General features: G+C 51.0%; 1 protein-coding gene across 3 annotated transcripts; it reads right to left on the bottom strand.

Moving 5' to 3' along the window:
• Window positions 1–484: 484 nt before the first annotated feature.
• On the bottom strand, window positions 485–26,177 carry LOC120660224 (transcription factor TGAL7-like). Of its 3 annotated transcripts, none has more exons than XM_039938644.1 (11): window positions 25,776–26,177; window positions 24,985–25,073; window positions 24,171–24,229; window positions 23,835–23,990; window positions 23,475–23,540; window positions 23,243–23,302; window positions 22,659–22,736; window positions 22,508–22,562; window positions 21,637–21,908; window positions 18,227–18,454; window positions 485–1,040 (listed from the first exon to the last, which is right to left on the bottom strand). In XM_039938644.1, the coding sequence occupies exons 1-11, from the start codon at window positions 25,796–25,798 to the stop codon at window positions 876–878; spliced, it is 1,251 nt and encodes a 416-aa protein (XP_039794578.1). In that variant the 5' UTR covers window positions 25,799–26,177; the 3' UTR covers window positions 485–875. The 3 variants fall into 3 exon arrangements, with proteins under 3 accessions (XP_039794578.1, XP_039794579.1, XP_039794580.1); XM_039938645.1 differs by having other exon boundaries at window positions 21,637–21,905; XM_039938646.1 differs by lacking the exon at window positions 25,776–26,177 and having other exon boundaries at window positions 24,953–25,071.
• Between the last annotated feature and the right edge of the window lie 1,658 nt (window positions 26,178–27,835).

Here is a 27,835-nt window from a genome sequence, read left to right as displayed (position 1 = left end):
AAATTCATGCACAGAGTCTTTATGTACAGTACATGTCTCTTATATGCAATAAGGACCGATAAAGGATCTATCTGTTTCCACCTGATTGTTCATGAAGCAATAAAGTGTAGACGCTGGACACTCTTTCCATTGTTCAAAAGAAAAAGATAAGGTAAGGATCGGTAATTAGAATGGGCCTTGACAGTTATATATAGTCAAAACCACTGTCCACCCATGTCTACTAGATCTTGATCGATGGATTATTAGGTAGAAAAGGTATATAGAGAATAGAAGAAGGCACCAAAAGTTATTCTGTTTTGCTAGAAAAATATTGTCATTGAAAAATGAACGTGTATTAAAGATTTTCCATATATTGAACGGATTAGGACACCATTTTTAACCCAAAAACATGGGCTTTATTCTATTTAATTTTATGAGAAAATATATTCCAATCAGAAAGCTACGCGAGCAACTTCTACCATGCGATAATTTCATTACAGGTAAATTAGCATTCGAAAGAAAACCAACCCCATTCCAATGATGTTCTGGGTGAATACCTCCAAAATAGTTGGTGCATAAGTTAGGAACAAAAGGGAGGTCCACAGTCAACACTATTCTTACTTCCTACCTTCTCTGCCCCGGCCATGTACACCTTAAAGAAGTTGCTGCTCACACATATGAAGAACAATCCTTTCTTCATCAGTGTGCACTACCAGCTGAAACTAAGCCACCATACACTAGTTCTTAATTAGATCAATTAAATCTTGCATGCATTGGTTTCTTCTCTTAGACTAACTAGCTTTGCATGCATGCAACAAGAAGAAGAAGAACAATTAAACTTGCACGTGCATGCATTATTGTACTTCTTCTTCCTCGTTTTATTCTGCGAGCTTCATCTACAGCGCTAGCCCATCCTCCTGCCTTGGCCTTGCATCCCAGAGAGTGCTGAGCGCGCGAAGGCGGTGGAAGTAGTCAGCGATCGCAACCATGCACCGAGCAGCCTGACGGGTGGTCAGGATGTGGTGGAGCTTATGGAGGGTCTGCTGCCTTAGTCCATCTGCCTGCAGTAGGGGAAGCAAGAGAGACATATTAGTACCAAGGTGAAAATCGTATTATATTTTTTGTCAATTTATTTTTCTGAAACTAACAGCATTAGCGTGCTTAGTGCTATGATCAGCTGGAGTTAGTAACCAAAGTTGTCATATGTGAAGGTACATGCAGTATAAATTATGTTGCAGAATAACAGGAATAATTGCTCCAGGTCTTATTACTCCGCCCATCCCATGAAAAGTGCAATCCTGTGCAATGAGTGCAATTCTAGAAATTGGATCTGAACTACCAGCCTAATTAAATGGTCAGATTTGATTTGTTGCAAAATAAAATACATGTGACAAATAAATAAGGGCATGAGAGTCTTTTCGCGCCACCACTAATCTGTTTGGAAAAAAAAAACTAGAATTGCAGTCTTCATGGGACAGATAGAGAACTAAACATTAAGTATATATAGTTGGTTGGCTACTAGCTATTCCATGATAGTAGAAATTTAAGGGCCTCACTTTCATTAAAGAATAGCGTAGTAGTTATTTATGCCTTCATACATTTTCACCTTAAATTTATATGTAGCTAGCTACTACCAATAGGATACAAGTACAAAATTTTAGTTTGTAAGAAAGAGTACGCAAGAACTAACACTTTGTTTAGAAAATTAAGAAGAAAATGAATTTGGTCACTGAGATTATATAGATCAGTGCTCATATATTATATTTTGCATAAACCTAATTAATCTGATCGAATGGAGCGAATAAATCTTGTAGACTACTCCAGCTTGGTACTATCAACTGCTGCTCTATTTTCTCTGCACAATTATCATGATCATGATGTCCCAACTTCTACACATCTTGTCATATCATTGTATGCTATGGTTGGCTTCATCTTGGTGACATGTTGTCGGATACCATGATTAGGGGCGCCCTAATCAGGGTACTAAGATCACCCTGAAAAACGCGAATACATATTAGACAACTGGGCCCGCGAAGGCCCACGGCCTCCCCCCAATCCGGAAGAAAGTAAAGGACTCAAAGAAGCCCAGCATGCAGCCCGTTCGCATCCCCCTCGAACCCGCGGGGCAATCTCCGCCTCGCTCGAGGGACTCCATCGAGACAAACGGCCCTGCCGCTCACCCGCCCATCGTACGGAGGCATTAAAAGTCAACCACTCCTCCACAGCGCCCAGGACAGACGGCGTCAGGCCGCCATTCCCCACAGTGGCTGTGACTGGAGTCCCGTCCGCCAACTCCAGTCACTGCTCCGCCATCCCGGGTGCTGTGGCAACACTATGAGACCTGCGATGCGGGATGAGACGCGCTCGGCACTGCTCCCGTTACTGTTCTGCCAACTCCGGCTGTCCGGACACCACCTCATCACACGTATGGCCCCCGGGCCCTCCCTCTGCTTGGGAAGGGGTCCGTCGTTGCCACGTGCCCCCCGAAGAAGGACGCCCGGCGCCAGCAGCCGGAGACCCGGACCTCTTCCCTCGAGGGGTCTGGGAATTCCGTGTGACTCCCGGACCTCCTTAGTGCACACGCCAGCACTCTGTCCTGGGGGGTCCGGGAACACCGTGCCCCCGCTACCGCTGGTACACACAAGACCCTGACCTGCAGGGCCCACTGAACGCCATCACGCCACATCTGGAGGACTGTACACCCTACAGCGACGACCACACCGCCTGCTGGGGTTGGTAGGACGCCGGCACAATCTCCGCGAGGTCAATGACGATGCCCAAGACGACCACCACGCCCGACGCCATACCCCACAGTGTACTTCCTACAGTATTCGACCACTGCACCCCCGCGATTCGGGGGAAAATGACGACTTCCACGCTCCCCTGCGCATGTATACCGTCCCTCCTTGTGACTATAAAAGGAGAGGCGGGCTTCCTTTAAGGGGGGCGTTGTCTGCCATCGCCACCTAGGCTGGTGGGCTCTCTAGGCATTATACCGCTCAGAGCACACGCACTCACTTCTAACCCCAACATTGCTATTCGCCACTCTCAACCCCTCTTCTAGCAGAGACTTGGGAGCCTCCCTCCCTCTCTCGCCTCGCTTGTACCCCCTACTACAAGCACTCCGGGTGCAAGATAATACAGTGCCCTCGCACATCTTCTTGTTGGATGTACGGCCCTGCGGCCGGAACCTGGATAAACCTGTGCGTTACTGTGTTGCCTCTTGCATCAACATCTGGGACGAGGAAACACGCAGCATTTACTAGTTCGGATCTGGACCCCCGGGCCAGGACACCGACAGTTGGCGCGCCAGGTAGGGGCACGCTGCATGACATTTTCTCTCTTGTTCCCATTTGATCTTCAGGGATGGCGGTCAGATCCAACCCATACCGCGTGGGCGTCTCAAATCCGCTCCCATCGGGATACGTGAAATGGTTCGGGAGTCTCGAGTTCAGAGCAACCGGCAACGGTTACCTCATGGAGCTCCTCTCAACCAGATGCAACCTCGTCGCTCCGACTTCACCAGCCCGGCGCAACAGGCGCTCGGGCCAGCATTCGCGACAAGCACGCGCGGAGCGGCGCCGTGCGGCACGCCACAGCTCCCCCACGTGGGTTGAGGCTGGCATGTCACAACTCAGCATCGCGGCCAACGGGGCCATCGCTTCGTCATCACGAGCCTCAGTGTCACCTGCGCCGGCATCATCATCTGCTGCAGCACCAGTGCCTCCCAAGTGGGACTCGACCTCGCCGTCGCCCTTTCCCTTCGGGATGCGCAACGCTGCCACCTATGCTTCTTCAAGCCGCACTAACTTCACCGAGTATGAGGATCTGCCGGGTTATCATCTTCTGTCGATCCGCAACCTCATCGCGTCGTCTCTTGACGAATCCTACCCCGAAACGGCGAGTTCGATTGTCGACGACATCAACTTCTTCATGAACAAGTTCACGGCCGAGGAGGCCGAGAATTACTCTGGGGTCCGCGACCCCGACACATTACGCTCATTCCAGCTCGCGACGGCTTATTGCCTCACCTGCTCTGAGGACTCTAGTGAGGGGGAGTACGATCCCACTCGGGAGTGCTTCATGGCTGACCTTGCGGACGAGCAAAACGACAATGCCCTGGGCAACGACGGGGACGGCGGGCCGGACACACAGGCGAACCAACTGGTGGTGCCGCCTGCGGCCCCTTCTTCTTCGTCAAGCTCGGCGGCACAGCAAGCCCAGCTGGCACAGCTCAAAGAGCTTCAAGCCAAGCTCGACAAGCAACGCCGGCAGACACAGGAACTGCGCATCGCACTCGAGCAGCAGCGCACCGCGCGTGGTGCACACGCCCAGGCGGCGGCGCGCATTGCCTGGGAGCGCATCTTGGCCGACGACAACGTCGACAAACCTCTGGAACTGAAGACGGCCGGCAAAAAACTCATCGCCGCGGCCTACCTACTCCAAGCCTTGCCCGAGCCATTGACACCTTCGAGCCGCAACTTGCGCCGCGAGGCACAGGTGCTCATCGAGCAAGCCGTTGTGCAGCAAGCCGAGAGCTTTGCGTCTCGCATGCGCTCGACCGTACCGAAGCCTACTAGAGGAACTGCGCACTAGGACCATGAGGCTTCTGTGCACACTCCACCAGCAGGGAAGGGCAAGGCAGCCAGAGCGCCCGGTGCGAAGGCACCCTCGGTGCACGACCGCATTGGAAAGGCTCCCGTAAGGGAGCGACTCCACGACACACGCGGGCACGCCGAGGACGGCGACGCCCGCTACATCATCGGTGGCAGGAAATACACCCCTCGATGGGGTGGACGTTTCGACCCCGAGCATGACAGGGGCGAGTCACCAGAGCCTCCGGGCACCCGGGTGTTCAGCCGGGAGATTCATACCGCTTCTTTTCCCCCGCGCTTTCGACAGCCTACTACCCTCGTCAAGTACTCGGGCGAGACCGATCCCGCAGTCTGGCTCAACGACTACCGCCTAGCGTGCCAGCTGGGCGGTGCGACGGAAGACGCGGTTATCATCCGCAACCTTCCCCTTCATCTTGCTGATGCCACACGAACGTGGCTCGAGCACTTGCCCGCGGACCAGATCCACAACTGGGCCGACTTGGTCCAGATCTTCGTGGGCAACTTCCAGGGCACATACGTGCGCCCTGGGAACTCCGGGGATCTCAAAGGGCGTCGTCAGAAGCCCAACGAGTCCCTGCGCGACTACGTGCGGTGCTTCTCCAAGTAATGCACCGAGCTCCCCAGCGTCACCCACGTCGAGGTCATCAACGCCTTCCTCGAGGGTACGACGTGCAGGAACCTGGTGCACGAGCTCGCGAGAAGCCGACCCGCGAACACCAACGAGTTGTTCGACGCCGTCACCAACTATGCCGCCGGCGAGGAGGCTGTTGGTGCCATTTTCGACGATAAGCCGAACAAGCGCAAGGACGATGCGCCCGCGGAGGGCAGCAACATCAATCCCAACGCCCCCGCCAAGAAACAGAAGCGGGGAAGGAAGGGAAAGAAGCCGGTCCCACCGAACCAACGCAGATCGGGGCGGGCAGAGGACTCCGAGGAGGCCTTCGCTGCCGCCCCGGACCGCAAAGGACCTCGAGGCCCCCCCTCGAGGCGGTAGTGGCCTGTTCGACGACATGCTTAAGACGCCATGTCCTTACCACAAGGGCTCGTTCAACCACACCCTCGAGCAGTGCGAAATGCTTAAGAAATACTACAACTGCGTCGCGCATCGCGACGAAGACAAGAAGAAGCATGCTGGCGACAAAGGTGGAAATGACGAGTTCCCCCCGGTGGAGAACACCTTTTTCATCTTTGGAGGACCAACGACGAACATGACCTCCCGGCAGCACAAGCGTGAGCGCCGGGAAGTCTTCTCCATCACCAAGGCCACGCCATCTTACCTCGATTGGTCGAAGGATACCATTTCCTTTGGCCGTGAGGACCACCCCGACTACATCCCGCACCCGGGACGGTATCCGCTCGTTGTCGACCCCATCATCGGCAACACCCGCTTCTCCAAGGTGCTCATGGACAGAGGCAGCAGCCTGAACATCATGTACGCCCACACCTTGGAGCTCATGGGGATTGGACTGAACAAGCTTCGTCCCTGCAAGGCACCATTTCATGGCGTTGCACCGGGAAGCACGTCCAACCCCTCGGCCAGATCGATCTGCCTGTCTACTTCGGCACGGCAGCTAACTTCCGCAAGGAAGTACTCACCTTTGAGGTGGTGGGGTTTCGGGGATCCTATCATGCCATTCTTGGCCGTCCCTGCTACGCCAAGTTCATGGCCATCCCCAACTACACCTACCTCAAGCTGAAGATGCTAGGTCCGAAGGGCGTCATCACCGTCGGCTCTTCGTTCGAGCACGCCTACGAGTGCGACGTCGAGTGTGTTGAGCACGCGGAGGCTCAAGCGGAGGACGAGACCCTCGCAGCCACCCTCGATAAAATGGCAAGCGAGGCCTTGGACTCCATGCACCGACACGCCGGGAGCTTCGAACCCGCCGAGGGTATCAAGAAGGTGCTCCTTGACCCGAGCCACCCCGACGACAAGGCGTTACAGATCAGCGCCACCCTCGACAGCAAATAGGAAGTGGTGCTCGTCGACCTTCTCCGCGCCAACGCAGACATTTTTGCGTGGAGCCCCTCGGACATGCCTGGCATACCGAGGGAGGTCGCCGAGCACTCCCTTGATATCCAACCCAACTCCAAACCGGTAAAGCAGCGCCTGCGACGCTTCGACGAGCTCAAGCGCCGGGCGATCGGCGAGGAGTTGCAGAAACTTCTGGCGGCCGGGTTCATCAAGGAGGTATTCCATCCCGAGTGGCTAGCTAATCCTGTATTAGTGAAGAAAAAAGAACGGAAACTGGAGGATGTGTGTAGACTATACTAGTTTAAATAAAGTATGTCCGAAGGTTCCCTTTCCTTTGCCACGTATTGATCAAATCGTAGATTCAACTGCGGGATGTGAACTTTTATCCTTTCTTGATGCTTACTCCGGTTACCACCAAATTAAGATGAAAGAGTCCGACCAGCTCGCGACTTCTTTTATCACAGCATTTGGCATGTACTGCTATATTATGATGCCCTTTGGCCTCAGAAACACCGGAGCTACATATCAGCGGTGTATGCTCCACATTTTCGGAGACCATCTCGGGCGGAACATAGAGGCATATGTCGACGATATCGTTGTAAAATCCAGGAAGGCGGACGACCTGGTTGCCGATCTCAGGATCACATTCGATTGCCTACGGGCCAAAGGGGTAAAACTCAACCCCGAGAAGTGCGTGTTCGGGGTGCCTCGAGGCATGCTCTTGGGCTTCATTGTCTCCCAACGGGGCATCGAACCCAACCCTGAGAAAGTCTCGGCCATCACTCGGATGGGACCGATCCGAGACCTAAAGGAGGTATAGAGGGTCATGGGATGCTTGGCGTCCCTCAGCCGGTTCATCTCGCGCCTCGGTGAGAAAGGCTTACCCCTGTATCGACTCTTGAGGAAAACCGAGCGCTTCACGTGGACCCCCGAGGCCCAGGAAGTCCTCGATAGGCTGAAGGCATCGCTCACTCACGCCCCCATTCTCACACCACCCACGCACGGCGAGTCCCTCTATCTGTACGTAGCTGCGTCGACCCAAGTGGTCAGCGCGGTGGTCGTTGTCGAGAGACAAGAGGGGGGCCATGCTCTACCCGTCCAACGGCCGGTGTACTACATCAGCGAGGTGTTGTCTGAAACTAAGACACGCTATCCGCAGATTCAGAAGTTGCTCTACGCAGTGGTTTTGGCTCGGTGCAAGCTGCGCCACTACTTCGAGGCCCATCCCGTCACCGTGGTCTCGTCTTTCCCTTTGGGAGAGATAGTCTGCAACAGGGAAGCCGAGGGTAGAATTGCCAAATGGTCTGTGGAGCTGATGGGAGAAACTCTCACCTACGCCCCCCCGCAAAGCGATCAAGTCCCAAACCTTGGCTGACTTCGTGGCTGAGTGGACGGACATTCAGCTACCCCCACCACAAATCCAGGCCGAATGCTGGACCATGTTCTTCGACGGGTCGGTGATGAAAACCGGCGCCGATGCCGGCCTCCTTTTCATCTCACCCCTCGGAGACCACATGCGATACATGATACGCCTACACTTCCCTGTGTCGAACAACATGGCGGAGTACGAGGCCCTCCTTAGTGGCTCCAAATCGCCATCGAGCTCGGCGTCAAACGCCTCGACGTGCGCGGTGACTCTCAACTCGTCATCGACCAAGTAATGAAGAAGTCTAGCTGGCACGACCCGAAGATGGAGGCATACTGCAAAGCAGTGCGCCGCCTCGAAGACAAATTCGACGGCCTAGAAACAACCACGTCCCGCGCAAGTATAACGAGGATACCGACGAACTTGCTAAGATCGCGTCGGGGCGGACCACCATCCCCCCGAACATCTTCGCTCGTGACATCGCCAAGCCCTCCGTCGAATTCAAGGATCTGACGGAGCCAGGCCCCTCATCCACCGGGCCCTCCGGCGGGAACCCCCCGGCGGACGAGGTCGAGCCCATGGACATTGACTTCGGGACCTCCGCGGATGAGGCCGAAGCAATGGAGATCGACGAGGCCCCCACTTCGCAAGATTGGCGCGCCCAGTACCTTGACTGAATGAGTCGAGGGGTCCTACCCTCGAACCACGCTCAGGCGCGGCGCCTCGCTAGACGGGCCAAGTCTTTCATCCTAATCGACAACGAGTTATATAAGCGCAGTCCCTCGGGCGTTTTGCAGCGATGCATCCCCATCCCCGAGGCCAAGGAGCTGATCCACGACATCCACGGTGGCGTCTGCGGCCACCATGCCACGCCACGTACCCTTGTGGGTAACGCGTTTTGGCAAGGTTTTTACTGGCCCACCACAGTCGCCGACGCCACCGACGTCGTGCGGACCTGCGAGGGTTGCCAATTTTACGCTCGAAAAACACACCTCCCCGCACACGTTCTGCAGACCATCCCAATCACATGGCCTTTCGCTATGTGGGGACTGGACCTCGTCAGTCCGCTGCAGAAGGCACCCGGGGGCTTCACCCACTAGCTAGTGGCAGTCGACAAATTTTCCAAATGGATCGAGGCTCGACCCATTGGCAGGATCAAATCCGAGCAAGCGGTACTATTCTTCACCGACATCGTCTTTAGGTTCGGGGTCCCGAATTCGATCATCACCGACAACGGCACCCAGTTCACAGGCAAGAAGTTCTTGGCATTTTGCGACAATTTCCACATATGTGTGGACTGGTCGGCTGTGGTGCACCCACAGACGAATGGGCAAGTGGAGCATGCCAATGGCATGATCCTTCAGGGACTGAAGCCATGGATCTTTAACAAGCTGAACAAGTTTGGCTGGAGGTAGCTCACAGAGCTACCCTCGGTCATTTGGAGCCTAAGGACGACCCCAAGCTGAGCCACGGGCTTTACCCCGTTCTTCCTCGTCTATGGCGCCGAGGCCATACTCCCCACGGACTTAGAGTACGGGTCGCCAAGGACTCGCTGGATCAAGTGGACGAGGCTCGAGACGTAGCGCTCCTACACTCTGCGTGCTACCAGCAGTCTTTACAAAGGTATCCGGCACAGAGAGTCCGGTGCCGAGACCTCGACAAAGGGGACTTGGTGCTGAGGCTTCGACAGGACAACAGGGGCCGCCACAAGCTCTCACCGCCATGGGAAGGACAGTACATAATCGCCGAGGTGCTCAAACCTGGCCCGTACAAGCTGGCGAACGAAAAAGGCGAAGTCCTCACCAATGCTTGGAAGATACAACAGCTACGTCGCTTCTATCCTTAGAATTCCAAGCTATTTGTACATTGTTTGTACTCGCATTCTCGATTTCCCGAGATAATAAAGAAGTACGCTTTGCTTGTTTATTTTTGGGAACCTTCTAGACCTTCGAAGGCTCGGATGCGCACGAACACTGAGGTACACCTGGCTTTACCCTCGGCAAAGCCAAGCCTCCCTCGGGGGCTATTACGGGGGAACCCCTGAACGTCCCCAAAAATCGCCAACATTTTTTCGAAAAACTTCCGTCTCGCCTCTAAAGCTTCTCGTACACTTGAAAAAAACGGACGCGAGGCGTAAGCAACTACGGTACGGGGCTGACCGAGTCGTGGGGCCGCCTACGCCTCCGGGATACGGCACCCCCCTCACCATCCTACACCTACGTTGCTTATGAACGCGAAATTCCTCGCAGAAGTTTATCTAAGTCGCGTACGAGAACACGGAAGTGGAGTAAAGAAAACGCGGGCTCGAACGCACAAGGCCTCGATGGGCCACACAGTCGATTTAATGAAAACGAATTTCTTATATTCATAGACACGATTACAAAGTGTAATTACAATGAACACTAATCTATTACATGGGCTTCGAGGCCCAGACTTCCTACAGGCTAACATCTCTCCTTGCGGGTCTTCAGCAGCATCGAATTCGGCTATGGGAGGGATGTCAGCTTCGAGCTTCCCGGCGAGGACTGTAGCGAACTCCTCCGTGGCTGCGTCGGCGTCGTCCATAATGGCCGACACGGCGTCCGCATCAGCATCATCGGGAATGATGTACCCTGATGACACCCTCTGGAGATCCATGAGGTAGTGCGTCGAGGCCACAGCGAGGGCCCGCAGGACACCGAGGCGGAAGGTGCTCTTGGCGTGTTTGGCAATCCGACCGCTTAGCGCTCGCAGGCGGCTGATCACCGAACTTGCCGAGACGGCACCCTCCCCCTCGAGCCCTTGGCACACGCTCACGGTGGTTTGCTCCAGCTCAGCGAATTCCACCTGCGCCGCCGTGAGTGCGGTGTGGACTGCTTCCTTCGCCGTGGACTCATCCGCCACCTTCTGCCTCAGCTCTGAGCAAAGGGAATCAACGTAAGTTGCGAAAAGAAATAAACCAGCAAAAACTCGAAGGTACTTACCCATGATGCTATTCTGCGCCTCCTCCCTCTGGACTCGGGCGGCCTCTTCGAGCGAGGACAAGGAGTTTTCCTTTTCCTTGAGGGCGGCCTCCACTTTCTGGATGGCCACCTCTTTCTCCTCGAGGGATCTGCCCTTTTCCTGGAGGGTCCCGGTGAGCGTGACAATGGTCACCTCGTGGAGAAGCTCGGTTTCCTGCTGCTCAAACGCTGTTTTAAGGCGCCGCAGCTCAGCGCTCTGCGCCTCGGCTTCCCGAGCCTTCTCCTCAAGTGCCGTCCGAAGGCGTTGCAGCTCGGCAGTCTGCGCCTTGGCCTCCCGAGCCTTCTGCTCTGCTGCGGCCCGCTGGACGTCACGCTCACCGGTAACCCGCGCCAAACCCTCCTCAAGTGCCTGCTGATGGGCTCCCATATCCGCCATTTTAGTGTTGGCTTCAATGTTCTTAAGCACTAGCTCGGCGTTGTGCTGCCCGAGCCAGCTCATCTGGGAGTACAGCCGGGTCATCTCGGCGCTCTTTTTGCGCGAGATTTCCCTCAGCCGCTGCAAGTGGAAGGGCGTGGGTAAAAGCACGTTAAAGTCAAATCGAATCCGAGCAATTTTCAGGGGAAAGTATTTACCTTGCTGACCTAGTAATCCGTCTTCTGATCGAACTGGAAGGCGCGGTCGAGGGCTTGCAGGATCTCACTGCCAACGTCGAACTCCGAGGGGAGCCCGGACGGGATGATCGCCCCGTGATGAGGCCCCTCGGACGTCCCCACATTGAGCACATCCACGCTGGCCGACGCGAACTCGGCGATGTGTGCGGCGGCGCTTGCCGCAGCAGCAGGTTCGATGTCCATCGAATCCCCGTATTTCTCGCTGCTGTCCGGCAGCTACACCACCGGCCCCATGCTCCCCTGCGCCGTTTGCACCGGCACCGCCGCGACGATACCCTCGTCCCGGGCCTCGGTGGGCTCCGAGACGGGGGCACCTTCCATCCCTGGCACCCTTAGCACCGTCTCCTCCTCTGCAACGCTTTCGACCTCAGCCCTCGGGGGCTCGGGAACAAGGGCCTGTGCCTCCGCTTGGCTGGCGAGGTACTCCTGCACGTCCCCACCAGTTTCTTCCCCTGTAGCCGGCCGGGTGGCGCTAGCCGCGTCGCCCTGACCGGCCTCAACTTCGATGTCTAGCCGGGCGGCACCGTCCGGGCCACCCCGGCCGGTCTCCCCCACGGCGTCAGCCTGATCGGCTGCTTCGATACCGCTTTGGCCGACGTCGCCTCCATCATCCTGTGATCGAGCTTGCTGGGCCGCCTGGGCCCCTCGAGCCATCGCCTCCCGCAGCTTCGCAGCCTCCACCACGAGGTCCACGGCAGGCAGGGGCTGCGGCGCCATGTGCGGCGTACTGCGTGCCCCGGTCTTGAGGGCCTTGGTTGGGGCGAGCGGGAACACATCCCTGGCAACGGCCCCGGGGCTGGAAATCGGGGAACAAAAGTTGAGGACAACAGAATCGGAAATCGATCAAGCAGACAACAGGAACGAAATCCAAGTCCACTTACCCAGATCGAGCGCTCATACTCCGCTTGCCCGTACCGCTTCTTCGGGCCCGCGGCACTGCACCGCCCCTCGAAGACTGTCCCGAGGGCGCCGTCCTCGGGTCGGCCTAGAGCCTCGGGGCTGTCAGCATGGGCGTCTCCGCGCCCGCCGCAGACTCGCCGCCGTAAATCAACACCCGGGGCACGGGCGTCTCCTCACCCGCCGCCAGCGGGGGCGACTCCCGCTCCGCCCCCTCGAGGGACAGATCCGCCAATGACTCCGCCGCGGTCCTTGTTTCTCCCGGCGTTGCCGGCGCCCCCTCGTCGACATCCCACTAATAGGTTGGCGGGGAATTCGCACCCGCTGCCGCCCTGTCATCCCCCAGAAGGTGGTCCTCGGCATCCAAGGTGTCCTCCTCCTCATCCGTAGACTTGGGTGTGGCGGGCCTCGGCTTCCCCTCCGAGCGTGCAATCTTGCACGCCTTTTCGTGTTTCTCCTTCCTCTTCCTCTTCCTCTTCCTCTTGGCCGTCGCCTCCGCCGCGTCTTTCTGCCTCTTCAACTTCTCTGCGTGCAGGCGGTTGATTTGGCGTTCTTCCGGGACCAGAGGCCTCGAGGGGTGGCAATTCAACCCCTGCAAACATAACCAAGTTGAAGTTAGGGGCGGAGAAAGGGGCCGCACAAGACACACAACGAATTCGGAATCGAGGCTCACCAGAGAAATGTACCCCGGCTCGGGGTGCATCTTGATCCTCCAAAGATCCTCGGGGTCATTGGGGAACTCCGCCACCACGTACCTCGCCCTCCGGGCGGCGGTGTTGTGGGGGAGCAGTTTGACCGCCGTCCTCGAGCCCGAAGCCTGGGTCCCGGGGGTGAGCTTGAAGATCAGCAGGGCCCTCTCCATGAGAGGGATCACCCTCTACCGGTGAAAGTTTGCAATGACGGCCACTGCCGTCAACCCCTTCTTCGCCAGGTGTGCCAGCGCGTCGGTGAGGACTCCGAGCCTGGCTTGGTGTGCTGGGGGCGATACCCCCAGTCCCACTTTGGTGGTCGCTCTCGGAGTACCCAGTTGGTGAACGCCGGGAGCACGCCGTTGTAGTTTCGTAGATAGAACCACCCTCGACTCCACCCAGCGTTGTTCGTCGTCATCTTACTGGGGATATACAAGTTCTTCCGGTACGGGCGCACGCTTCGGTTGGCCCTGCGCGTTCTCGACGAAGAGCTCGCGTGCGGAACAGGTGGATCCATAGATCCCAATGAGCTTCAATCCCGAGGTACCCCTCACAGACGGCGACGAAGACCGCCACCTGTGAGATGGAGTTGGGGCTGAAGTTATGCAGCTCCACTCCATAGTACTCGCACAATGCCCACATGAACCTGCAGACGGGGACGCCGAAGCTCCGCTCATGAAGACGCAAGAAACTCACAACGTAGCCCTGGGGGGGGGGGCTTCGGCTCGGTCTCCTCTGGCCGCGGGGAGATCCACGCCGGCGCCCCCGAGTCGGGGTTCAGCGGCAACAGCCGGTCGGAGACCAACTGCTCCAGAACCGCCACAGTGGCGGAGGACTTCCCCCACGGCAATGGCTCCTGGACATCCGACATCTCTTCGAGTCGTGGGGGGAGGTGGGAATGTAGGCTCCGGGACGGTTAGGGTGCGCTCTCACCCTCCTTCCTCCTCCTCCTTTCGCTCTTGGTTAGAGTCGCAGGGGAGGCGGAGAAGGCAAAGCGAGACGAAGACAAATGGCCAGGTGAGCCCAAAACAACCCCTTTCTCTTCATTTTTATTCACCGCGACGGGCGGGTCCGCAGCCACAGCCCGAATCTACCGCATTGAATGCGTTAGATTTCGCTGTCGCTGACGGCTGGGCCCCACAACCGCAGAGTCTCCCACGCGCGCACGCAGCAATAACTGCGGCACGGCAACCGGCGGGCGCTGCGCGACTGTTGCACTGTCCCATCCGTCAGCCGCCGCCCATGCCGCTTTGTCTGCCCAAGGCTACTGCCTGAAAAGGCGCACTCACACCGCACCGCACGAATCGGGCCACGTCACCCACAACCAGCGGAAGACCCGCGCGCGTGACTCGCGACTCCGCGCCGTTCTCAAATCGTGACAGAATATTCCTCCCGGGGGCCCTTCACCCTCGAAGGAATCGCATTCCGATGCCTTACTGATCAGGGGTTCGAAGCCTGGCCCGTCGAGGGTTCGACAGGCGCCCCAGATCGCCAGAGTCAGGGACTGCATGGATGTGCCGTACAAGCTACCCTCGAATGCGGAGTTCGAGACATCCTACGCAGTGTTCAAGGCTAGTCGAGGGTGCCTAGTAGGGGGATCCCATCGAGGGAGAGCATCGAGCCCTCGGACCCTATCGAACGGGTCCGAGCCCCGCCTAGCGAACCTTCGCAAGCGCTTTATGTGACGTGTCCATGGACCACGAGCCGACCCTTATTGAACGGGGCATGGACGTCCGTTTGAACTACCCGCTAACAGCTCATTGAAGCAGCCATAGCTCGCGGCCCGGGCATGGGTAGCATGGTGCACTTCACCCCTCCTCTCTGCAGAAGGGCGACGAGGGTCGTAATCAAATTTGAGGGTTCCCCTGAATGCCTTCACGCAGGCCTGGGCTCGGGGGCTCCTCGCACACCGCGGCTCTGGCCGCACCCTCGAACAAGTGGATAACCGTCGATTGTGAAGCTCCGCATGTCTAACCAAATCCCCAACTACTAACGCGTGCCCGCCTAACGGTTAAGCTGAATGCCGGGTCGTAGTGCTAGCACTAAGAATGCCGAGGGCGGCTGAAAGAGTGCCGATGCCGGCTGAAAAAGACGCTGGATGGCCACCCCGGTGAAGCAACCCAGCGGGGCGACGTTTATAGCCCTTGGACGAATGCAAACACTCCTCCAAGGCCTTGGGGGCTACACCCGCGGGTGCACTGACGCGCCCCCACGGAGGAAACTTCACACATATTCGAGGGCTGAAACCCTCTGTATGCCCCTATACCCTTGGTCATCATCCACATGAAGGAGAAAGGGACTTTATTGCTCGATGCAAGTAAAGATTACAAAGGGTTACCGGCACGAAGCCGTCGAAAGGTACAAACATGTTGCCACCTGCGTGGCAATTTTCCCTGTCTTGGGGAGGAGTGAGCAACGAAGAAAGGCCCCAAGCCCCTGGCTGGCGTGATGGCCAGGCTGCTAGGGATGCGAGGAACAGCCCCCGGACCGCACGGGTCCAGCGGGATGCTCTCCTCGCAAGCTTTCTTCTAGCATCTCCTGCACCGAAGACTATGCGGGGGGTCGAGCTGGCGAACAGCACCCTCCACACCGTCTCCCCGAGAGCAACCTTGTTGCTGGGGGGGACGATGCGAAGAATAGCCACCGAACATGGCATCAGCGCCATGGTCAGGCGTCTCCATCCCCCTTCAGGCTAGGGGACATCGCAGAAGCAGGACCCCACGGGCCCAATGCTCTTCTGCTAGTCCCACTTAAGCTGAGGGATGGTGTGCACGCCCTCTCCGGCTTTCCCCCGCCGCTCGCAAGCATTCTTCTAGCACCAAAGCCTAAAAAAGCCAGGCCACCCCATCTGGGGGCCGGTCGCGAAAGGCAAAGGAAAACATTACAAGACCTAGGCGAGGTTAGAAGAAAGAGCAGGGAAGTTGGAAAAGAAAGGGTGTCCCATGACCCCTATTTATAGCTGCGTCGGGCGCCAAGCTTCAGGCCTGTCGAAGGACGAAGGTTTGGGCGGCCCGTGACAGCGCGGCATTCCACGAGCAAAAGATGCCCTCGGTTATCGCTCTGAGACGCGACCGAACAAAATAAAGCCGAGTCCCTGACGCTAAGCGGCTCAGCATCGGCCCAGGCCGACCACCCTCGAACGGCGCATCGCAAGGCGACCAAGGAAGGCGGGGCCGAGGCCCTGAGCGCGGGGCAGCGCGACGAAAGTGCCAGCTGCCGAGCAGCAGGCGTCATCATCGCCCTGGCCCACTCAGCACGCAGATACATCTCGCCCCCAGGACAAAACAAAAAAGGCGCGCGCCTCGAAGTACTCTCCCCGCAGGCGCACTACCCCGACCGGCGAGTTGTTACATCCGCTGGGCCGGCACCCAGGTGCGCCTGGCGGGTGTACAGCACCAACCAATCACGTCAAGGGGGAAATCGCCGAAATACCCTTTGGCCAAATCCCTTGACTCGACCAAAGCCTCGGGGGCTACTGTCGGATACCATGATTAGGGGTGCCCTAATCAGGGTACTAAGATCACCCTGAAAAACACGAACACGTGTTAGACAAATGGGCCCGCGAAGGCCCATGGCCTCCCCCCAATCCGGAAGAAAGTAAAGGACTCAAAGAAGCCCAGCATGCGGCCCGTTCGCATCCCCCTCGAACCCGCGGGGCAATCTCCGCCTCGCTCGAGGGACTCCATAGAGACCCTCGACTACGCCCCGCATCACCGCCTCGCTCGAGGGTAGCGAACCTACCCTCGAGCTGGCAAATCATCTCCACCTCGCTCGAGGCCACCCCTCGGCGTAAGGGACAAACGGCCCTGCCGCTCACCCGCCCATCGTACGGAGGCATTAAAAGCCAACCACTCATCCACAACGCCCAGGACAGACGGCGTCAGGCCGCCATTCCCCACAGTGGCTATGACCGGAGTCCCGTCCGCCAACTCCAGTCACTGCTCCGCCATCCCGGGTGTTGTGGCAACACTATGAGACCTGCGACGCGGGATGAGACGCGCTCGATACTGCTCCCGTTACTATTTTGCCAACTCCGGCTGTCCGGACACCACCTCATCACACGTATGGCCCCGGGCCCACCCTCTGCTTGGGAAGGGGTCCGTTGTTGCCACGTGCCCCCCGAAGAAGGACGCCCGGTGCCAGCAGCCGGAGAATCGGACCTCTTCCCTCGAGGGGTCCGGGAATTCCGTGTGACTCCCGGACCTCCTTAGTGCACACGCCAGCACTCTGTCCTGGGGGGTCCGGGACCACCGCACGCCCCGCTACCGCTAGTGCTCTCGCACATCTTCTTGCTGGACATACGGCCTCGCGGCCGGAACTAGGATAAACCCGTGTGTTATTGTGTTGCCTCTTGCATCAACATCTGGGACGAGGAAACACGCAGCATTTACTAGTTGGGATCCGGACCCCCGGGTCAGGACACCGACACATGTATTATTGATTGCTCTTCGCCTCCGCAACACATGTGTGGAAGGGATATGATTCTTCTGTTGAACTTGGAGCTGTACAAATATGTGTTTGACCTGACGACACAAAGAGCCTCGGCTACGCTGTTCTGTTTAGGTAGTATATGCAGACTGTTCAGCCTTTTGTTTGGACGTGATCTCTCAACAACCATAAAGATGATGAGTAGATGACCCTCGGATGATGCTGGCGCTTTACGATAATGGATCCTCTACACCTGCCCCTTTTGTGAAACTTGCTGTGGTAGTTTTTTTTTTTTGCGGATTTACCATATTTGTCCAAAACTTATACATTAGGAAACCCTGTACGTAGGGCGACTTTCTTATGACAGTGGCTAGGATCGATGGAGACTCCCGGCCTTAGATCCCAAAGAACCTTTGCTCTTTCTTGGACCTTTCCATTGCATCTACAGCTTCTCTATTTAGTGCCACCTATGCTTCATTATATTTAACCCGGATTTAGATTCACTTTGTGATTTTACAAAAGGCCTAGCCCTCAATTGTATTAAGCTGATGGCACTATTATGAATAATAATGCATAAACATAGTTATGTGTGACACTTCATTGCATCGATGAGTTATTCAATACTATTGACCAAGTATTTGTGTGTGAAAGAATTACGTATGTACCTGCATGACAAAGCCCTCCATAGAGCTGACCTTGTTCATGGCGAGGGACATGTGGCCCATGAAGGTTGCGGGAGCGACATCGGGTGCAGCGATAATGTCGGAGATGCTCTGCTGGGTGGCTTCCATGCTGTGGTTGAGAGCCTCCTCCCTCTCCTGCACTGTCTGCTGAAGGTTGTATATGCCAAGTATCTGACCCTCTGACAGCGGCTCCACATGCTTCAGCATCACCTGCATATACATGCATGCCGTAAAGATCATGCTGCATGATATGTAAGTCCATCTTATTCATAAATAATCAACATGATCCATCATATATCATGAGAAGAGATATATGTTGTGTTTTTTCGTACATGCATATAGAACTGAAAATGCCAATTATTAAAGCAAATAATTAAATGTATAAAGTGATACATGCGCAATATATATCTTGTAAATAATCATGTATATGTCAGATTGAATTTGTCATATGCCCATATATAAGACTGGGTGCACAAATGGTCCGTGTATGCATCATATGAGAAAAGTGTGCCAAGAAAACTTCAATCAGTATGATCTATATGCCGTAATGTGCGCTCAGTAAGTTGAAAATTTAGATGTGCATAAAAGTCCACAAGAAAAGACATGTAAATGTATGTGATGTTAACTTAGTGAAAATATTTTTACAGACATCATATCTGTAATAAGCATTTTTAGGACGATGAAACCTAGTTTTAAATAAATCTAGGACACCAAATAATTCTGTTTTGACATTATGAAAATGGAAAATTTTCACAAGAAAAATAATAATAAGGGTACAATGAATGCTGTTTAAAAAATATCAGGTTATTGAAATCCATTTTCAATTTGTATTTTGTGCAGCCACTTTCAATTTTAATTTATAAATATGTGTCAGTAATTTAATGTAATAGAAACATGCATATATACCTTCTCGAAGGCCAAAGAAGTGAAATATAGGCACAATATGGAAGGGGACGGAAGGAAAAAAACGAAGCCCACATGGACCATCTATCTATTAGTCTATCTCCATCACGCATCTGGTAACATCTTCCATACCTCAATACCTGTTCCTGTCTGGTTACCTACTCCCATATCGATTCCTCTTGTCTAGCCAGTGCACGAATCCAAAAACCCTCTTAACTTGTCCATCAACTTCAGGGAACTAGCTAGGTAGGATCTCTCCTACCACATTATTATTAGCTAAGATTTTCTTTTTCAACTCCGTCAGTTATAGAATCCGTCAAGGTACATGAAATGCTGCTCCAGTAGTCCAGTACAACAGCCACAAAAAAAAAAAGTTTCTTCCGAGCATCCAGCCCTTTCAACGCTCTTGGGTTAGGTAGAGATTACCAAACCACAAAAATAAATTTAAGAGTCATATTGGAAGTTAAAAACACATACTCAATCTACCACGGACATCAATCATTGACCAGATCAAGTAGCTAGCTAGATGCAATGAAGGGTCAACCTAGAAGGTTGGACATATATATAGGTCATGATAAACTTTTATATGGTAAATGAAAACTAAGGTAGCCCATGAGTTTCACAATATTAGCTAGCTCATATTTTACCAACCAGCTATTTCTCATATTCTACAATAGGGGAACACATACTTTTTTAAAAATAGATGTCAAAAGCTTTCTCATGATATATTATTAGAAGAGAGAGATATATATGTAAACGAAAATGAGACAAGAGACAGAAAGACAACCTGCAACGTAACTGCTGAGGATTACAACTAGGGCGCCAACTAGGAACCAATAATATTTTGGATAACACACATCAAGGGACCTTTCCAAATGGAGTGTATAAACAGCACAACTTCCGTCTGAAAAAAGGGACAAGTATCTTTAAAGAGTCAACTCGTTCACACGGTTTGGTTATTATGGGTTATGGGCTAGCGATCACAAACACACGACAATGCTCATAATTATGGAATGTTACTGGTGCACACTGTGCCTGTCACTGTGTTGGTTACCACTTCAGTAATTTGGATTGCACGGAAATACTTAAATAAAAAAATACACTACTAAACAAAAGATTTGTAGGGCGGGTAAAAATATATTTCTAGGAAAGGGTACGGTATCTGCCCCTACTTCTCGCAGCTAAAAGTCAATTTGTAGGGACGGGTAATGTGCATGTCCCTACAAATGCACATTAGAAACCCCTACAAATCAATTTTTGACAAAGCTTGAAAGGAAAAAAAATTAGAAAAATCTTGAAAATAGCAAAAAAAGGAGAAAATATCCCAGTCAACTAGCCACCACAAACCGCTTTACTGGCGAGATATAATGTTTTTGATGAAATATGCACATTTGCATAAACTGTGGTTTCAACCGCTAACCTTAAGCCTCACGCATACCCTCCCCCACACAAAACAGTGACATGTGACTCTATGAGATATACTATTCTTTTATACTGACACTAAAATCGATTTGTATGGGTGGGTGACACCATCACCCGCCCCTAAAAATATTTTTCTATTTTATTTTAAAAAATTATTTAAATATTTAAATATAGCCCAGAAAATAAAAAAAATGAAACTTTTACACTATGGTTAATGTGAACTATAGATATAAAAAAAATTATGCCAAACATATTTCAATGTATATAAAAGTTAAGATTGTGGAAATAATTTGAAAATATAACTTGAGTTGTATGAGATAGTATATAGTCATAGCCATATGTAGGGCATAACGAGTAAATGATCTTGTGATCCTAAATGGTCTTGATGAATAATGTATAAACTATAAATAGATCTTAACACTACAACTTTGATATAAAACTACTCTACATCCGAGGTTGTTTGAAAACAAATCATCAAAACTTAGATTTTGAGACTATAGAATTTAGTTTTGGACTATTAAGTGACCTTAATTGAAAAAGTTATCAAATACAAATTTTAGATATCGTCAAGATCAACTTTGGTATAAAATTTGTCTTCATCCGAGATTATATGAAAAAGTTATGATTTTTTTGTGTGAGATTATTTGTAGGGGCGGGTCGCCATCACTGACCCCCTAAAATCAATTTTTTGGGGGCAACTGCATTTTTAGGGGTGGGTGATGGACCCGTCCCTAACAATCGATTTTCAGGGCAGGTGATTGTGTCGCCCGTCCCTAAAAATGATGGCCATTTCCAGGGACGGATGACGCCATTACCCGTCCTAGAAATACATTTTCAGAAGCAAATCAATTGTTACAGTAGCTCCGCGCCCTTTGCAGGAGCGGATTACCTTTTAACCCGCCCCTGAAAAAATAAGTCATTCTTATAAATTATTTCTGTAGTTGTGATAATCATAGAGTATTATATCTATGCATATAACGGATAAATGGCTGAAATTTACTACTATATATGTATATATTTACTATATATATATTAATGTGGCAGACAAATTTCTACGAACCATATACCTTTATAACCTCCGAGGGGCAAAAGCCTCCCAACCAAAGGAAGCAACGCTCAGCAGGGCTTGCCCACACTCCAGACAGGAGGTGGAAGACATCGGCCCTGGCCAGGGCACCTTTGAGGTTCAGTAGCTCTTCGTGCTGTGCCATTGCACCATTGACAAAGCCCTGCAGCTGTTCATCCGCCAGGTGCTCATTCAGCGCGGCCCTGAGCTGGAATATCAATTTGCTATGTTCTTCAACCCATCTCCCATACTCCATATCAAATACCACAGCTGCTGATCAATATTACATAAACAAATTAATGTACAGAATTATGGATCATTTGTAGTATGTGTAGTAGTTCAACATGTTTCTTTTTGAAAAAAATATTAGAAGTAAGGAATTATTAGAATGTTGGCAAAAATTCAAAAGGTAGCTGATGGAGCTCTTTCAAAATTAATGTATTTTTTGTTGAACATTAGTTTAAAGTATTTTTAATAAAAAACTTGACCTGCGGGGGAAAAACCGCCCCCACGGTATTGTATTAAGAAAAAGACATTCTCACACAGGTCAAGAAAACCCCGAACCCCTGCCCCTACCCATACATAGTGGTCCGTCGCCTTGTGAATTAGGCTGGACCCAGACTATGCTTTGGACATGGGGACATACGAGGTGGTTTTTTTACCCCTGCACTACCAACCGGAAAATCTATCCCCAAAGGGGATCGAACCCCGGCCGGCAGGCAGGGCCGTTCGCAGTATTTTTAATAAAGAGAAACACAATCAAGAAACTTACAACTGGAGTCCTTTGAAAATTGAGATATAAATAATAAGCAATAACACAAGGTTGAGATTGTTGATTAAAAAAAGTAAGAGATGATGAAGTGTCCCATTACCAGGTGAAGGGGCAGAAGGAAAACCTGGCTGCTCGCCAGTGCCCAGGAAGACGCCCTGAACATTATATGTTAGCATTCACCTGTTAATTAGCATACACATGCATATACATGAAGAATATAAGTACTGTGTAGCAAAAACCATTACAGGTACCTGTACTCTTGCCACTTGAACTTGTTGTTCAAGCTGGCTTAGCCTGATCCTACTTGTCTCCAACTGTTGGATATAAGCCTGAAGAGTAAAAGGTAGAGTGAACGCATCAATCATATGGTATGAAAGCACAATTAATTGTTCGTTTTGTAGATTTTCTCTGAACATCCCATAAAAGGCTGGCTACAGAGCTAGTAAATCAATACAATTTCTTATATCCAAAATTAAGAAATGAAACATTTAGTGAATGCTAGTTTTAAATAATTATATGGGTCACAAAGATTTGAGTTCCACGTATATCGAAAATGAATCATGAGGAACGGAAGAATACATGGAGATTTTGGAAAGTAATGTTATTCTTTAGGTGGTTTGTCAAATTCATGGGAAAGGAAAATTGAGACATGTCCTTTAGCAAATGTCAGGCCAAAGAAAGAGCCAAAAACTGATACATCGTAAAATTTACTTAATCAGCCTGCTGACAATCAAGAGTCAGTCAGGAAACAATGGATTCAAAATGCTGTACTGCTTGAGAAACAAATACATCAACATGATTAAGGGATATGCCGTTACTTAGTTGACTGACTCACCTTCTTCCTAAGTCTGCTCTTCCTAGCTGCCTCTCTATTCTGCGCAAGCCGCCTCAGGGTCTGCAACAACACATATGAACACAAGTGAAACTAAGCACCGTACCATAACCTAAAAATTGGTATAACACTGCAATGTAGTATGTAGGATGTGACTTTTCACCCTCGATGATATAACTTTTGAGCTGTTGTAACAGAACACTAATATAAGGCTAAGGGTCACACAGACTGTTACCTTAGGGTCCCTCACTCTCTCCTGATCGCCAGATGTTGCACCCTTCCCACCGTTAGTTGCTTCCTTCTGCAAGGCACCTCGTTTGTTCAGTCAAAATATGTGTGCGTATATACACGCGGGAGGGGGGGGGGGGTGTGACGTCCAGTCACACTAGTACTACAAGACATCTAGGTTTAGATTCAATTATGCAGTGTTCAGCTTGAACAACGTCACCAAAAGAATCCAGACCTGTTATAAGTTGTCAGCAGTATCCACTCCCAACTAGAAAAGGTAGAAACTAGATAAGACCACAGAGAGAAAGAGAGAGAGAGAGAGAGAGAGAGAGAGAGAGAGAGAGAGAGAGAGAGATTAGATCGATACCTTAGTTAGGCTACTCTTGGTCTCCTTGGCTGAGGTAAGCAAGGCCACAGTGGGGGCAGGAGGTACAGCAGGACTCCTCTGGCCACCTTGCTCTTGTCTCTTGGGAGGAGAAGAGTTGCCATTGGGCATGGCTGCCACCATGCCCACGCTAACATCCTATACACACAGATCAGTTAACGTTACAGGTTCAACACACCATATATATGCATCTATCTACAGAACATGTTCACCATGCATGGAGATGGAGTACCAGTCAGGCTTATCCATCAAAGCATTATTAGCAGGAGTTTGCATGGAGTACTGTACCGGTAGTTGTGTATATAGCTGTGTACGTACCTTGGCAGGAATTGGCTCGGCTACATGCATCGGCTGCGATGGGAAGATGTTTAGAGTCTCTGCAAAGTATGCAATTGATAATTTTGTAAGCTCATTTATACACAGAGACAAACTGGATACAAGTGCAATGTGCTTGAATGTGTGTGTGTGTGTGTGTGTGTGTGAGAGAGAGAGAGAGAGAGAGAGAGAGAGAGAGATGTGCGTAGTATGGATTGTGTATAAACCAGTGCTTGAATAGATAGAGTTGCCTCTGCTAAGTTACATGATGTCTCTCTCTACAGGACAGCCCCCCCCCCCCCCCCCCCCCCCAATAGATACATGGATGCGCAGATGGACACGCGCGCGTGAGAGAAGGGACACACAGAGAGAGATAGAGAGACATCGAGTCAGTACATGTACAGCAACGTCCGGGAGATGCTTCTGGGGCTATAATTCAACAGAGTACATGAGAAGGTGCAAATTGGAAAGGAATGGGTGAGAAATAGAAAGGGGGAATATTTATAGCTTCTTTTAGAACAAGTTCCTGCAAAGGCCGTGTCATGGTGACAGAGTCTGTTACATGTCACACTCTTCACACAGGAAGGAAGAAATACCGAATCCGAAGAAAAAGAAAGCAGCACGCACCAAAAGAAACCATGACATGGAAGAAAAGGGGGATTAGCTGCTAACCTAGACAGAAGGACCTGCAGGCATATCTATATATATAGGTGGCAGAGACATATATCCATGTAAAAAGGGGGAAATTAAACTTTTTGTTTTTAAAGATGAGTGGAAACAATTACTGAGAGGAGAGATGATTTCTTCGGTAACATACGCCGTTGTTCTTGATCGTGGCCATCCAGGTAGAGAAAAATTGCTGACTGGTCGAATTCCGCCATGTCATAGCTTGCTGATTCCTTGCTCCTAAAAGGGAAATTGGATGATGAAATAAGCAAGAGTTAGTTGTTGGAAGCATTTGAAAGCAAGTAGGGGGGATTTGCTTTGTTTAATGGAGCAGATAGAACAGTCGGTGTGACAAATCCTTTAAAAGCCTCTGATCTAGCTACTTGTTGAAAGATACAAGGAAAAGAATCATATCCTGGTATTTGGTAATTTGGTGTCCTTCCTTACTTCAGCAACTAAACTATTATCATGACCCCTAACTAACCAATAAACAATCTGAGATATTGTGTTCCATGATGGGGGGTCCTGTGTTTCCCCAACTTTCAACCGGCCTCTTCATGTCCATGTGTGGTTGAATTTTAGAAATAAGCAGCAAAAAACTTAAATCCACACGATGGGATGCAAGATATGGATGGCACCATGTCTTCTGAGGGCGGTCAAAACCTCTTATCACAAGGGAAAAAATCTCTTTCACATATACCCTAGCAAACACACAGAACCTCTCATACACCTTTTTTCTCTCTTGCGCGTAAGAGAAGCAACCATGTGAGAGCGAGTTGTCAAATCCCTAATCTCTAGAAGAAAGATGCAAGCACAAAACACCTTCTCCAGTCAATGGAGACGACACAGATGATAGAGCTCCCCCAAACACACGAAAAGAAAAGGGAACTTGACATCAACATGTGCAGCTGTGATGCTAGATATATAACTTGTGCGACTTACATGGTGGAAGAAGCAGGCATCATCGTCGGCGGTTAGGCGCTCCGGAGACCCAGGGGGAGCTCAGGTGCTTGGTGATGGTGGTGGTGGTGGTCTTCTTCTCCAGCAGAACCCCGCCTGATGAAGACCTTATGAAGGCCCTGACCATCCTCCACCCGGCTCTTTCTCCTCACACTATGCACAACCCCAGCAAAAGGATCCAAAACCAGAATTAATGGCAAAACCGTCTTCTGTTTGCACCCTCTCTTTTTATAGTTGGCACAAAGCTTTAAAGGAAGTCTGCAAAGCCTTTTCGTTTGTATATATGTCACCTAAAATCGCCTCCCTTCTACCCTCACCTTTTGACCAAGAACCTGAGAGGACTTTTAAGAGAGGTATAGAGAGAGAGAGCCGGGAGAGAGAGATGCACAGGCCGCCGGGGTGAGAATCATACTAGTCTTTATGTTGATTGGAAGGTTGTGAAGAGGCCTCTAGATATGGAAGCGTGTGAGTAAATGAGGTAGGCCGTAAATGTCAGTGGTTCAGTCTCTGAAATTTAAGTTGGAGGCTGTCTTATTGCACGTGTGCATCCAACATGCAACACATTTTACTTGTGAAGACACGTGTCTTAAAACTTGGGACCATACTAGTGCTTTGTTATAATGCATCTGGGTGCATTTTGTATAGAGAATGCAATTACCCTCTCAGTTGCAACTGGGTCGTGTCTAGTTGCAACCAGATCGCCTCCAGTTGCAACAAGGTCAGTCTGAGTTGCAACTGGCTCATGCTCAGTTGCAACTAGTTACTGTCCGGTTACAACCGAATTGGTCTGAGTTGCAACTAGTTCGTGTCCAGTTGCAACTAGTTCATGTCCAGTTGCAACTAGTTCGTGCCCAGTTGCAATCAGTTTTGTCAAATTGCAATTGGTCTATTCACCCAATTGCAATAGATGTATTCTCTTGGTTGCAACTGCAGGGTGGGTGCATTTTCTACAGAGAATGCAGTTTGTTGCATTTTAGCCTCGCCCTATATATATTCTTTTCTAAGCTCACTTGTAGCTACTTCCACGTGTGTATCGATGTAGGATATATCTGATCAAATGAAGAGTATTTACATGGACTATGTGATCATACTAGAACATGATATATACGTTGGTTACATGACCATACATAGAGTATATGGACACACTTATTTTTTTATATACTAGTAGTAAGGTGAATGATTTTAATTTTTTTAATATATATATCCATTTAAAATATCTTAGAATTAGTATATGAACATACTGAAAGTGATAAATGGTATGTGATCATACGCACGGTGATATACTGATGATGGCTGTAATTACAAGTCAGTGTAGAAAGGTTTTTTCACGCACTCAGAGATTATACAAAACTTTTAATTAACTATAACTGATGTTCAGAAAGTATTTGACCACAACTACTACCAGAAACATTGTGGCATGTAGGTTATCAAATGTACATCCAAATTTATGATGTACCTACTATTTTATAGTATTATATGTCAGGTATGTTTTCTTTCGAAATGTTTGTTGTGTCGTAATTATTTATTAGGTAATAGTGGATTTAGGTAATAGTACATCCAAACTCTTGATATTTTCTGATCAAATTGATGTTTGAAAATGATCTCCAGCAAGCGTCAACATTAGGCACCCTAGATCTTTCTTCTTCTCCAGAGGTTGGTTGAGTATAGTTGTGCTACACTCTTCCGTCGCTTGTTGTTGATGATGTCCTTGATGTAGCAGGTGTATGTTGGTACATGCATTACGTCCAGCAGAGGGATGTTTACATGTATTTTTTGGTTCATGTCAACAAAACTTGTGTCAGTGAAATTCTACGGGGCCGTTTCCTTCTCGGGTTCCCTGGTGTTTTCTTGTGCTGATGGCCTCTCTTCTTGTTGTTGTGCTGATGCTTTCCCTGCATGGTTAGGGTGTAGTGGATCACGAGTGGACTTACCTTCCCTCGTGGTCACCTCTTTTAATATTTCAGAAATAGGATCAGTAACAGCAACAACTTGAGCTAGTTGAGACTCGATCATTTTATTGAAACTTAGTTGATTTTTAAGCG

The sequence above is a fragment of the Panicum virgatum genome, chromosome 2N (assembly GCF_016808335.1).
Source record: "Panicum virgatum strain AP13 chromosome 2N, P.virgatum_v5, whole genome shotgun sequence".
In the NCBI taxonomy this organism is placed as follows: domain Eukaryota; kingdom Viridiplantae; phylum Streptophyta; class Magnoliopsida; order Poales; family Poaceae; genus Panicum; species Panicum virgatum.
Note: the sequence above shows the minus strand (reverse complement) of the source record. Positions and strands in the feature narration are given on the sequence as shown.